Here is a 14,928-nt window from a genome sequence, read left to right as displayed (position 1 = left end):
CTCTCTCCCAGTAACAATCAGCCAGCCCATCGAGCAGCTATGGACTGGAGTAAGTGATCCACAAATAGCACTGATAACTACTTATATACAGGAGGCCCCAACAGGATACCCCGACACACTTTTATGGGAGAGTGCAGGAGGGGGGGGGGGGGGGGGGGGGGTAAGACGACGATTCACGTGAATAGACCTCCGCAAACCAGTCATTAGAGAGTTGAAGATCCGTCGTGCAGGATTATTGAGACCAGCAGCCGTTAATACAAGCAACAGAAAATCATGACTGACTTGGTCAAACGCATTATTAAAACCAACAAAAGTAGAGATACCGACACAGGAACAGTCTAAGCAGTCGAGATGATATTACGACATTCAGCAACATGAGTCACAAGAGTACGACCCAGAAGACAACTCTGATAATGTCAGCAAGTAAAACCGACAAACAGGTGTTTGTCACCCGCGCTACTATTTTTTAATCAAAATCGAGTAGCTTTATCGATGGACATGATTCACGGACAGATGTCCCGTCTTTTTGAGAATTAAAACAATTTTTCCGACCTTGAAAAGGTGGGACGTGTACCCCTTGCACCAGTTCATTCACCATAGATGTCATCGTATCTCGTATCAGAGGCCAAAACGAAACATAAAATTCTTTGGGTAGCCCATCCAAACCCGGCATTTGCGGGAAGGAGAGCGAACTACCTCAGATACCTCATCACGGTGAAAAGCTGCCAAAAGCTCCTCATGGAGAGCTGGCGTAACAGCACTATCGATGAAGGAAGTAAAATCGGCACCAACTGGTGCTAATCCAGTCTAAAGATCGACAAAATACTGGGGGAGTTCACGCTTTATATCACGTTGGGATGACAACTCACGTCCATCTAAAACACGAATGACAGTGAGACACGTCCTCTGAAATAGCATTCGAAGCCAAATTAGATGATACAGAGACGTGAAGTCATCCTGGAGAATCGAACATAGCTGGGAAAGCAAACGAAGACAATCTAATTCTAGTCTTTTGAGTTCCAGGAATTTCACCATCACGCGGTGAACTTCCTCAACTTTTAAACGAACGCCTGGATCACTGTATAAAGAGCACGAAGGACAGCATTATGAAATTCACGAGTCCTCCTCATTTCATCCGCTTTACCAGTGCTAAAATGCATGAGTGCAAGTGCGAAGCCGAGGTTTGGGAAAAGGCAACCCGTCACTCCATAACTGAGGAACAACGCTCTTGGGAACGGATTGTCCGCACCCGCACGGCAGCGGTCATACGTAGGACCAGATCCAAATGAAGCATTAAGAAAAATGAAGGCGAGATCTAAAAAATGACACCCCATACCCGACCGTCAATCAGCGTTTCGAAATCCGTCAACGGAATACCATTCCCATAAAGCACGGCCATGCCAGTAGAACTTTTCGGTGCAACATTAAAAAACATATGATACTTATCGAGACAAAAAACATCAAATAATACTTCTTGCAAACACAGAACATTAGCTTGGGAATCATAAATAAACTATCGTAACGCAGCAAGCCGTAATGAGGAGTTCCTATTAACAAAAAAAAATGTATGTGAAAACTTATGGGACTTAACTTCTAAGGTCATCAGTCCCTAAGCTTACACACTACTTAACCTAAATTATCCTAAGGACAAACACACACACCCATGCCCGAGGGAGAACTCGAACCTCCGACGGGACCGGCCGCACAGTCCATGACTGCAGCGCCCAGATCCCTCGGCTAATCCCGCGCGGCTATCCTATTAACATTTAGGTAGTTAACACGTGTAAGCCATGACAGTAGAACTAGGAAAGAATTTACGCATCACGTCCTTCTCTCCACAACGCTGGCAGACGGTGGAGACGAAGGTACAGGACCTGAATTCTCCCCACCGGAAGATGCAGAGTCCATGCTTTGTTTCTATCGGCACGACGCTACACGCTCAGGTTGCAAACGTTGTTCCACGTTATTCCGCGACAACATAGCTCCTTGACGCGGAGGGTAGGGGGCTCATCAAGGTTCGCTGCCTCGTGAGTATTCAAAGCGTCAACCACTGGAAGAAGCATCTTCTCGGAGAGGTATGACTGTGGATGGATGACTTCAAAATCTTCAACATCCTGAGTCCTCCAGTGTTTAAATTGTGCCATCGGTGCTGGCGTCTTAACGGCAGCAGAACTGCATCTGAATGTCCCGATAACGGCGGAAAGTCACGTGGAGTGGGGCACAATGTCTCCCCAACGTCCTCTAAAGTTGTAGAAATACTATCAGCAGACTGCGAAGACACTAATTCAGGTAATGTGAACGGACGACGTTTTACGTAGGGCGATTTTAAGACCGTAAAACGTCGCAGACAGTTGTATCTGAGATGGCCAGTTTCATTACAAAAGAAACAGGTTCCGTCTTGCCTTGCATACGTAAAATAAATCTGGTAACCACAAAGCCAGCCGGAGTGGCCGATCGGTTCTAGGCGCTACAGTCTGGAACTGCGCGACCTCTACGGTCGCAGGTTCGAATCCTGCCTCGGGCATGGATGTGTTTGGTGTCCTTATGTTAGTTAGGTTTAAGTAGTTCTAAGTTCTAGGGGACTGATGACCTCAGAAATTAAGTCCCATAGTGCTCAGAGCCATTTGAACCATTTTGGTAACCACAAGCATTCGGACGTGAGGAAATATTCTTCTGAACACACATTTCTACGGTTCGGATATCAGTGTAATACTGAAAACGATGTTGAGCAGTTCAGCGTTTCCGCCTGCTACGCCGAACAGCTCCATGAGGAAGCAAAGTCGCCTTAAGAAATGGATCGTTCACTTCGGATGGAACTCTAACCGGAATATTCTCGATAGCCGCATTTGCAAGAAGGACTGGACTAACGTAACCATCACGATGTGTAAACATCAACTCAGAACCATCCGAGAGAGAAACCTGTCTACTTGCAAAGGATCTTGGAACTTCATAAAAATGCATAAAAATGAGACTCAAAACAAGCAATATCTACCTGACTGGATGTATTTCGAAATATCACCCAGTTTCTAGAGAGCCCGGTTGAACTAGACGCGTACTCTAGTCAAAACTGAAACGAATGGTACTCCAACGATGAATACTCTTGGGAGACTCGACATACACCTTGACACGGGCAAAGTACGCCGCCGGCAGAGAACAAACCAACAAAAATCTCCACTAAGCAAGAACGATGTGACACCGGTCGATACGTACACAAGACTCAGTACACACAAGTTCGACACACGCGGCGCTGCTGTATAAGAGGAAGTAGGAACAACCTTCTCGCTCGACGCCAAAGGCGGAACTAGCTATGAAAGTGGACAGACTATGGATGGCACTGTGACACGAGTCGGTCGGAGGTTGGTAAGGCCAGTGTGGTGCACTTGACTCCGTCGATCACCTTTCATGGCTATGCAGAGGGGACGCAACGTCCTTTACTCAATCACATGTGGTGAGTGGTGTAACTAGGTACTAGGTTCATTGATTCACTTCAGTATCACGACCTATTCCCCGCCCTCTCCTCTCCCCTCACTTCCATCGCCATCTCCCCATTTTTTATTTAATCTTAATCGTTGCTCGGCCTTTTATTCATTTATTGAGATCAACACAACTTAAGTAGGCTGTTTAGGTTTTTATGTTGGTTACGCCACGTAGCACACTGTATGAAAATCACTGACAGTGCTGTGTGCAGTCTGTGGCTGGCTGGCATTGTTATAATATTCGCTATTGTAGTGTTGGGCAGTTGGATGTGAACAGCGCGTAGCGTTACGCAGTTGGCGGTGAGCCGCCAGCAGTGGTGGATGTGGGGAGAGATGTGGCGGAGTTTTGAGAGCGGATGATCTGGACGTGTGTCCATCAGAGACAGTAAATTTGTAAGACTGGATGTCATGAACTAATATATATAATATGACTTTTGAACACTATTAGGGTAAATACATTGTTTGTCCTCTATCAAAATCTTTCATTTGCTAACTATTCCTATCAGTAGTTAGTGATTTCAGTAGTTAGAATCTTTTATTTAGCTGGCAGTATTGGCACTCGCTGTATTGCAGTAGTTCGAGTAACGAAGGTTTTTGTGAGGTAAGTGATTCATGAAAGGTATAGGTTATTGTTAGTCAGGGCCATTCTTTTGTAGGGATTACTGAAAGTCAGATTGCGTTGTGCTAAAAATATTGTGTGTCAGGTTATTGATGATATGAATAAGTAAAGAGAGAAATGTCTGTGCACGTTCAGTTTTGCTCAGCTGTTTGAAAATCAAATAACGTAAGGGGTTTACCAGCACAATAATTCATAAATTTTTCTAACGGGAGGTTTCAAACTTTACAATTCAGTAAAAGGTATACTTGTTACGTTTGTTCGTTTTTATGATACAATTCAAAAGATGAAAATGCAGGGGCCAAATTCGTATATCTCCCAACAACATTACGGTTCCTATTTCGTTGTTTCATTACCGACTAATTGGAACCCGTAACAAACAAAACAACAAACGGAAGATGTACTCGTTAGAGTTTTGCTGCGTTTAGTCACTTGGCTAAGCCAGAGGAGGGTCATTTACTAGCCAGAAACAAGATTCCATACCAGTGTCTAGCCACAAAATTCGGGCGCCATAAACGGCATGTCTTGTAGTGAAACGGGCCCCTTTTGCTTATGAAATAATGATAAAGACTACAATTTATCGCCTTAAGAGTGTGTGCAGTCCCACTGTAACCACAACTTCATCTGAAAGTTCATTTAATTCGTAAACATCTTCAGAAAAGAATGGAAAATTCTTTTCTATAGCCACTTTTGCAAATTATCGTAATCCAGTTATCGATTTTGTTCGTCGCGCAGACAACCAGCAATACTGTTTAAGTGGACATTCAACTATACCGACGAATCGTTGGTTTGTGTGCGATCAGTTATACTTGAAATTCATATTTTCCGACATTAATAGACAATAGGATTATTTTCAAGGTAACAGAAGCATAGAATTATTAACGACAAATAGTTTGTGTCTCTTTCCCGTCCGTGAAACACAAAACATCCTTTTCTAAATACTCGTCGTAAAACCAAAGACGTGCTCCTGACTTCTGGCACTTTTCGACATTAAACAACTTTTCATGTGCCTCTGCCATTTGGTTAAGTAGTAACGTCGAAAATAATCTTCTTCTTGGCAATATAAGGTAAGATCATGAATCAGTTATTATTAATGAGGAGGGTTGTCCAGAAAGTAAGTTCCGATCGGTCTCGAAATGGAAACCATAGTGAAAACCAGAAACGTTTTATTTGCAACAGTTAGGTACACCTTCCACCTACTTCTCTACATAGTCGCCGCTCTAACTTCGAGTGTTGTCGTAGTGTTGTATCAACTTTCCAGTAACCTCGTCATAGAAAGCAGCCGCCTATGCTTTCGGCCAGTTATCTGCACTGGTCTGGAGCTCGTTGTCTGTGGAAAAATTTTGTCTTCATAGCCAGCGGTTCTTATGAGCAGAGATGAGACTCAGGGGGAGTCAATTACGGACTGTATTGTGGGTGATCAACCACTTTTCATTGGAAACGCTGCAGAAGCGTCTTCATTGCCCCTGCAGTGTGCAGCCGAGAATTGGCATAAAGAAGGGACTGCTCGACATTTGTGTTATGTGGGCTGCATGACACCGGCGAAATCTCTAACCAGGCCCTCATACTTGGAGGGAGATGCTATTCCCTACGCATCTTTACGTGCTCATTGTTCACACAAAACTGAGGAGAGCGACGCGACACGATTGACTGGCATACTAGAGACTCTGACCAACACATCTGTGCAAAGCTTTACCGGATTTTCCCAGTCGTTTCCATTTCGCGACTGATCGGAACTTACTTTCAGGACAACCCTCGTATTTTTCATAAACAGTGAAACTGAATTTTCAAAAAATGGTTCAAATGGCTCTGAGCACTATGGGACTCAACTTCTGAGGTCATTAGTCCCCTAGAACTTAGAACTAGTTAAACCTAACTAACCTAAGGACATCACACACATCCATGCCCGAGGCGGGATTCGAACCTGCGACCGTAGCGGTCTCGCGGCTCCAGACTGCAGCGCCTAGAACCGCACGGCCACTTCAGCCGGCAACTGAATTTTCACCAGCGATATTCAAACATAGGAGACGTAATAAAGTGTTGACTCATTCCAGACCAATGAACTTTTCTCTAGAATTGCCAAGAAGTGATTGGATACATTTAAAAAAAGCTTATTTCTGAATACTGATTCGTTTATTTTATTCTAAGATCATAATCTTCGAAGGAAATATGGTATAACTTCAGGTCTGCATATTATATTCCGTGTGCCACACAAAGTAAAGTATTCAGCACTCGCAAGTTTTGCGCGACGTAAATTTAAGTAGTGAAATGGCTAAAAAATTTGTAGTTTGCGATAAACTAGATTAATTATACAGCGTGACCCAGCTGCCTCTACCTATGGATCTTACGCAACCCGCAACGCCTTCAAATACCACGCGCAAACTGTTAGTCCGACAGAAAAAAATTAACAGAACCTTTTTGTAGGAAATTTTGTAATGGTTTACGTATTCGCTAGAGGCCATAGGAAAACGTACAAAAGTGACTTCAGACACGTTTTTATTAAATGACTCCAAAATCATGGCCTCCAGTGGAAATGCACCCCAATAAAAGTTTTAATTACACTAAATTTGTTACAAAAATGTCCTGTTAATTTTTTTCTGTCAAACTAATATTTTGCATGTACGAGGGCCACTCCAAAACAAATGCACACTATTTTTGTAAAAATACAGTTTTCATTCTGCATGTGTGAAAGTTTTACAGTGTGTAGGTACATCCTTCCCGCTTGTTTTCAAACTTAGTTCAACCTGTTCCCGTGAATGGCGCCGTCACAGCATGTCTTCAAGATGGCTGCTACACTTGACGTTCGTCAGAAGCAACGTGCTGTCATAGTATTCCTGTGCTGTAAAAACGAGACAGTGGGAAACATCCACAAGATGTTGTAAAAGGTGTGTGGAGATGCTGCCGTCGATCGGAGTACACTTAGTCGGTGGGCAAGCAGGTTACTTGATGATAGCGGACACGGCAATATTGAGGATTCTCCTGGCAGCGGCAGGCCTCGTACTGCACACACTCCAGACAATGTGCAGAGAGATAACGATTTGGTGACTGCTTACAGACGCATCACAGTGAACGAATTGTCACGCTACGTCGGGATAGGGGAAGGAAGTGTTTGCATAATACTGAAAGTGTTGGCGTTAAAAAAGGTTTGTGCCAGGTGGGTTCCCAGGATGTTGACAGTGGTTCACAAAGAAACAAGAAAAACGGTATCCAGCGAACTTTTGGACCAGTACGAGAATGGTGGAGATGAATGTCTTGGAAGAATTGCGACAGGTTATGAAACATGGCTCCATCATCTTTCACCAGAGACGAAGAGGTAATCCACGGAGTGGCATCATGCAAATTCACCCAAGAAAAAAAAATTCAAAACCACACCTTCTGCTGGAAAAGTTACGGGTATCGTGTTTGTCGATTCCGAAGGAGTCATGCTTGTGGACATCGTGAAAAGTGGAACCACCGTAAATTCTGATGCATATGTGACGACAATTTAGAAACTTCTAGCTCCACTGAGTCGTGTTCAACCACATCGGCAAAAGCAGGATGTTTTGCTGTTGCACGAAAATGCACGGCCACACGTCAGTCAAAAAAACCATGGAAGCGATCACAAAACTCGGATGGAGAACACTGAATCACCCGCCTTACAGTCCTGACTTGGCTCCATGTGTCTATCATCTCTTGAGGGAACCTGAAAGACTCTCTTCGTGGAACAAGGTTTGAAGGTGATGGCTCCCTTGTGCACGCTTCCAACCAGTGGCTCCAACAGGTTGGTCCAGAACCAGGCGCAGGTTCCAGGATGGCGTAAGGCAGTTGACAAGTATGTAAATTATGTGGAGAAATGAAAATATTGTTCCTAAAGAATGTATCTACACACTGTAAAAATTTGAAACATGTAGAATGAAAGATGGATTTAAAAAAAAAAATAGTGTGCATTTCTTTTGGAGTGACCCTTGTACCAAATGAGAGAATATAAAAATCTCGCGTATGGTTTTTGAAGGCGTTGCGGGTTGCAGAAAACTTACAGGTAGGGGCAGTTGAATCACCCTGTATACAGTACTATATATCGTGTCGGCGGGAAAGTTATTTGCGATAGTACAGCGCTTTTGTATCAGTATAATATTCAAATGAGACTAGCCTTGGGATAACTTCTGGCCATATACGCTCGTAGTTCATACTGAAAGGTACATTTGAGCTGACAACGGCTCTCCTCTTGTTCACAGGAGCCGGTTGAGCCGATGCTGCCGGTGCTGGCGGCCTGCGTGGAGACGGAGGCGGAGGCGTGCGTGGGCGCCTTCCTGCCCGACGCGCCGTCGCGGCTGCTGGCGGCGGGCCGCGTGCACCGCGTGCCACTGCTGGCAGGGCTGACGGACGGCGAGGCCAACTTCCTCCTGCTCAGTGAGTCGCGCTCGCGCTCTCCGAGTAACCAATACGTCTCGAGTTTACAGCATTCTAGGTACTTTCAGTGCGGACGGTCGGTGTCTTCCGAATACATGTGGAACTCAGCGAGTGCTACGAGCAGTGGGGCTAATGGAAGGGGTTGCTACTTGCGCGTGAAAGGATGAGGACTTGGGTCAGTCGGGAAGAGTGTCCAGATTGCCGAGGTGGTTATTAAGGCAACCGTTCTAGAGGAGCGGGACATCCGGATTCGAGTCCCAGTCCGACACAAATTTTCACCCTTCGCCTCTGATACATTTCAATGCCTGTTGGCAGCTGAAGTCCTGATTTCTTGTAACATAATTGAAGAGCTGACATGGAAAAGGATGTAAGTGCCAAAAAGTAAATTTTTCAGGAGTTAAAAAAATGAACTGGGACTTTAGAAATGCTTTATTTCTAGTAATTTTTAGGTAGAATTAATTTAATTGTGTGTTTTGAACAATACTCACTGTAGATATTAACAAAAAGGAATTAAAGTCATTGTTATACACAACAATAAAAAGTTATGAAGAGCAGATGTCCTTGTAGAACTGTTGATATTTTGGATCTAGGTAATCCAACATACTCAATAATCTTTTTTCTTGGCATCGCTGATGCTATCACATGTGTCTCATTGTTGAAGGCGTGCATGTTCTCTAATTCCCCATATTTTCCCTTATTGAAAATAGTATGATTCCCCCATGCTTCCATTTTGTTGAAGGTTTTTTTTTTTGTTTTAATTTGTGGTAAATCTGTCAGACACTTTGATCCCCTATTTGTTAGTAAACTGTAATGCTGTTGTGTTCATAAACTCATCACAGGCACGGGAGACATCAAAGAAATCAGATTTTGCCATTGGAACCTCCTGAAATGGGTTGTGAACCGCAACGATCTCACTACACTCCGAAGTTCTCCTGGTACCATAGCTTTGCAAAAGTGTTTTCGTTTTTCAATAACTTCAGAGTCTCGGTCACAAGGTGTATGAGAATGCCCAGAGACCAGAAACTTCAGTTAAATGGAATCATAGTATCCTCTCACTACTAGATACATTAGGACCAGCAACACCATCTTGTTCTTATTCTGACCAGCGCAGTTGTCACACCATATTTCCTGCTGGCGCTTAGGTGTCAATCGATTGACGAGAACCTTTAAAAGACATGACGCAATAGCGTTGCCTCCAAGGCATCCAATTCCTTCATGCCACATACACATTACTGCAAAATTTCCCACATGAATACACAAGTTGTAATTCGACAGCTGGCGCATATAAGACAAGTTATTATGTGTTAAAGTGGGCGTGAACATAACGTGTTACATATCGATAGTTACAGTCGCTACGGTGCTCGAAGTATATTGACTAGATTTAACGGAAGCATGGAGAAGTCTTACAGCTTTCTCAGCTTTCTTGAGGTGAAGCTCTTTTGTAGAAATTTCAGCGAATCTGGACGCGTTTATTTCACAGCTGAACTTATCGCAGGTACGCCAGGTATCTGTTCCCGGCCGTCTAAAATGCAGATTGGGAAATTCTCTCTTGAAGACTCTGCGATAAAATCGACCATCAATATATGTCTCCTTGAATGCATGATAAAGCCGATTAATGTTTAAGTCAGGATTGAGGTAATCCTTTTCTGACTTCTGCTTTGAATAATGGCTTTCTTCTGTTGGAAATGATCGTACATAATATTTTATGTTATGTATGTCAGTGACATATTTTTGCTTGTGTGATACGGCGGATGTTCCTCGGGCATCCGTGAACACTATATCTCCTTTCTTTAAACGTTCCAAGAGAAGTTGGTTTTTCTTTTTCGATATTCCGAACACAGCTATGAAGGTACTGTTACAGACCCGTACGGCACCTTGCCGTGATAGAATAGTGTACGTAGCTGACACTTGACTTCTGCTGTCTGCTGGATCTTCATAGCTCCCATGGCGTCTTCTTGTATGTTCGTCAGTTGAATTCGACTCATTAAATACGTGCTTTGTGCATATTTTGCTAAACGAGAGAAATTCTCATATAGCTTCTGGATGTCGCTCTTGATCAATGATTGACATGCATATCGGCATTTACAGGAAGCCTGGATAGAATGAACACAGCGCAATCAGCAACAATATTGAAGGAGTTTAATGCTAACAATGTGCTGGTTATGTTGTTATATTTAACAAAGAACTGATTGAAACATACCGTCTCTGGAGGTTTATACTCTTCCTTCACTTTTGAGATGTTCTTTGGCATCTTAGCTCTATATAATTCTTCAGTAAGCGTCAAAACACACTCAAACTTCACTAAGCGTAGCACTGACTCTTACTGAATGCCGGACGAGGTGGCCGAGCGGTTCTAGGCGCTACAGTCTGGAACCGCGCGACCGCTACGGTCGTAGGTTCGAATCCTGCCTCGGGCATGGATCTGTGTGATGTCCTTAGGTTAGTTAGGTTTAAGTAGTTCGAAGTTCTAGGGGACTGATGACCTTAGAAGTTAAGCCCCATAGTGCTCAGAGCCATTTTTCTTACTGAATACTAAATGGCACATGCGTCCTTTTCCACGCCACCAATCGTGGAGTTACATCAGATGCCATCTAGCGGCGTCAGTGGGAACTACAAGCAGACGCTTTGGACATAGCTCTCTCTCCAGGCCACTGGCGATGGCACATAGGACATTTTCAATCCAAAATTGGAATAACTACCGATTTGGCACTTACGCCCTTTTCCATGTCAACTCTTCAATTACTTTACGGCCACTGTGCAACGAGTGGTTTCTGTTCAGTTGGACATGTTTGATAGGAGAGACACCACATATCGATAAACATTCGCGGCTGTAGTAGTCAGCGTCGTACTTCAAACGGGACTCTTGGAGGCGAAGAACATAAACGGTGTTTCTCACAAACCCCTACGAATGCATCACATGCCGGCAGACCAGTCAACCTTAATGCATCACATGCCGGCAGACCAGTCAACCTTGGAGACCATACTCTATTGAGACCGATTCGTCGTCGGGACAGCTGACTGCTTAAAATGTTCCTACACGCAAGTGCCAAGTGTGTGGTACTCCGTCCTGCTTAAAAATGAAATTTTCATCCTGTTCCCGCAATTAGAGAAAAAATCTCCTATATGTCCAACCACGTGTTTTCTATAATCGTCTTTTCCGCAAAATATATCGGGTCGTTAATCTTATCTCTGAAAACGATACAAAACACATGAAGATTTAGATTAGATTAGATTAGATTAGGTTAATACTAGTTCCATGGATCATGAATACGATATTTCGTAATGATGTGGAACGAGTCGAATTTTCCAATACATGACATAATTAGGTTAATTTAACAACATACTTAAGTTAATAAAACAATTTTTTTGTGTTTTTTGTTTTTCTTTATTTTTTATTTTTATTTTTTATTTTTTTATTATTTTTTTAATATTTTTGTTTTTTTTTCCTTTTTTTCTTAATTTATATCTAAAAATTCCTCTATGGAGTAGAAGGAGTTGTCATTCAGAAATTCTTTTAATTTCTTCTTAAATACTTGTTGGTTATCTGTCAGAATTTTGATACTATTTGGTAAGTGACCAAAGACTTTAGTGCCAGTATAATTCACCCCTTTCTGTGCCAAAGTTAGATTTAATCTTGAAGCTCTGTAGAGTTTCTTGTGCTCGATCACATACGTTGCTGCTGGGCTCCTCATATTCTTACGTTGTCACGATTCACTTTTCCACTTGAATGGAACTTATCCTCTTCACTGAACACTTAACATGAGAGGAAATGATATCTTCACTCTTCATGCCCAGAATTAACTGACAAAATCCTAAGAATTGTTGTTCATCATCGTCGCAAAGGGCTAGTAGAAATTTAATCCTGTATAGTTCAAAAACAAACACCGCCGCTAAACACGGCACACAGGCAAGAGGAAAGGCTAAAATTTGCTGGCACCACGTGTAGACTTTTTGTGACTTCGTGCAAAACTCTATGGAAAGCGCTGTACGCCTTAGATCAGCTCACGGGACTGGCCCATGGTTCTCCGTTACATAAACAACCAGTGTCTTGAAACTGCTAATGCCATCCTCGAATGCACTAAGCTGTAGGGGGTACAATACGTATTCTTGACGAAAACTGGAAGAAGATTTCACCTGTTGAAACGGAGGACTCTAATCGCCTCTTGTTGCTGTGTCATCGAGATCTCGAGTGGACGCTCATTGGTTAACGAAAGAGCTAGCAATCGAGTTACCTGCGCCAGCAAGCCCCCTACCGCCAACTTCACGAAACGATAACTTACAACGGGCTTCGAGGTAACCTTTCAGTTTAGTAGCGCAAGTTAAAACTGACCGCACGTTTCTATCTTAGTTCACATAGATTAATCTTGCGAAATAGGATGAATATTTTTGAAACATATACAACATTTTCCAATTCGCTACTGAAATGACATCCTTAATCGAAAACAATACTGATTTCCATTAATTAGTGAAAAATACTAAAACCAGTACTACCATGCAAAAATATAATGCTTTTAGTTGGATTTTTTAATATATTGTAGTTGTGTCGACTGTGCCACTATTCCGTTTGTCGACACATCTGTTACAATGACCGACTGTTGCCGAAACAAACCACCTGTCCTCTATTGTTGGCGACACTATTCGTTGATAAGTGGCAATGTCTATTAACAACTACGCCAGTATAGTGTCGGAGACAGCTATACAAATAAATCGCCAAAGGACAACAACTGCGTTTCTTAGAACACTCAAATGCATCGTAGAACTACGGCACGGCTGAACAAAGATAGCTCTTTCCGGAACATGTAACTTCCAGTAGCTAAGTCGTCAACCTGACATGCAGTACAAGTCTGATAGTTTCTCTTATAAGTATGCATCCATCGAGTTACATTCCGAGATGACTTTCTATATGACCACTGTGCTAGCGACAAAACCGCTCAATGACGACTGCAATAAAGGATACTCACTGGCTGCTTAGTCTGGCCTGCAATCACGGACTCGTAGTGCCGCGAACTCACTGTGAACTCGCTGTCTTTTAAATTTCTATACCGGAGGGAACCACGCAGTGGAAGGGGAGCTGATACCCCTGTACCATCGGCTCGGGTCAGACACGGAAGGAGTTCGTGGCACACCTCCGTCGACCACATCGGGAATCACGTAGGCGCTGGAATCGTGGACACAGGAACACAGACGTTGGAAAAGATTAAGGCCCAAATTGGTAGCTGATGAGCGCGAGCGCGTGACAAGCAACTGTACTGGTGTACTGATTGCACTGCACTGCACTTGCACATGAGGACTCCCGCAAAATGACACTTAATGTTGAGTACAGTTTTTGAATACCAAAAGAGGATTGTTGCGGAGAATCAATTAAAGTATAAGTATGTACATTGTTAACAGATTTAGGAGACCCAGAATCCATAAGAAATATAATAAGTGCACCAATTTTCAAATCCACGAATATGGCATCACCAAAATGTTCAAGAACTGAGGCCCCATTATTTGGAATAAAGTTGATGGGAGAACTGATAGTTAAATCATTATCCACATTATCTGTAAGAGAAGGAGGTTATGGTTCAAGTACTGGGCACAAGACTTGACAGCCCATCACAGAGTACCAGTACCAGCAGGCGGCAAGGACTGGTCCCGTGCAGTACCCTGAGATTGCAGTGGTGAGCGACCGCTAGATGAGGTGGAGGCCAAGTGACGGCGACGCAGCAGGAGAGGGCACGGGAGGCAGATCGTGAGGTGTGGTCCGACGTCTGGGTGTCCGGCTCTGGCCACCCATCTGATGACCATCGGTAATGCTAAAAAGTCATCCGAAACACATCGGATTCGTTCCACTGAAGTGTGCGTGCAGAGCTTTGGGCTTGTTCAAAAGCATGCACCACCGACAAAAATTCATTTAATGAAGAGTTTATCAGGTGAAGGAAGTTGTTCTGGAGCTTTGAGTCCAGAGCATGAATAAATAAAATATCTCTGTCCGCGAAGTCTGCGCAAGACAGGGCTCAGTCATCTATACGTATACTCTGCAGTTCACGCTTAAGTGCTTGTCAGAGATTTCATCGAACCATTTTCAAACTATTTCTATACCCAGAATGAGATTTTCACTCTGCAGCGGAGTGTGCGCTGCTATGAAACTTCCTGGCAGATTAAAACTGTGTGCCGGACCGAGACTCGAACTCGGGACCTTTGCCTTTCGCGGGCAAGCGCTCTACCAACTTAGCTACCCAAGCACGACTCACGCCCCGTCCTCATAGCTTTACTTCTGCCAGTACCTCGTCTCCTACCTTCCCAACTTTAGGAACATCTACATTTCTACATTTATTCTCCGCAAGCCACCCAACGGTGTGTGGCGGAGGGCACTTTACGTGCCACTGTCATTACCTCCCTTTCCTGTTCCAGTCGCGTATGGTTCGCGGGAAGAACGACTGTCTGAAAGCCTCCGTGCGCGCT

At 43.6% G+C, this 14,928-nt stretch overlaps 1 protein-coding gene across 1 annotated transcript in view; it reads left to right on the top strand.

Moving 5' to 3' along the window:
• LOC126456370 (esterase E4-like) overlaps positions 1 to 14,928 on the top strand; it is a 170,742-nt gene that overhangs the window by 69,455 nt on the left and 86,359 nt on the right. The window contains exon 7 of the mRNA XM_050092124.1: positions 8,307 to 8,481. Coding sequence (XP_049948081.1) covers positions 8,307 to 8,481 — 175 coding nt within the window. The remainder of the gene's footprint in view (positions 1 to 8,306; positions 8,482 to 14,928) is intronic.

The sequence above is a fragment of the Schistocerca serialis genome, chromosome 2, assembly GCF_023864345.2.
Source record: "Schistocerca serialis cubense isolate TAMUIC-IGC-003099 chromosome 2, iqSchSeri2.2, whole genome shotgun sequence".
In the NCBI taxonomy this organism is placed as follows: Eukaryota; Metazoa; Arthropoda; class Insecta; order Orthoptera; family Acrididae; genus Schistocerca; species Schistocerca serialis.
This window is presented reverse-complemented; position numbering and strand designations above follow the sequence as displayed.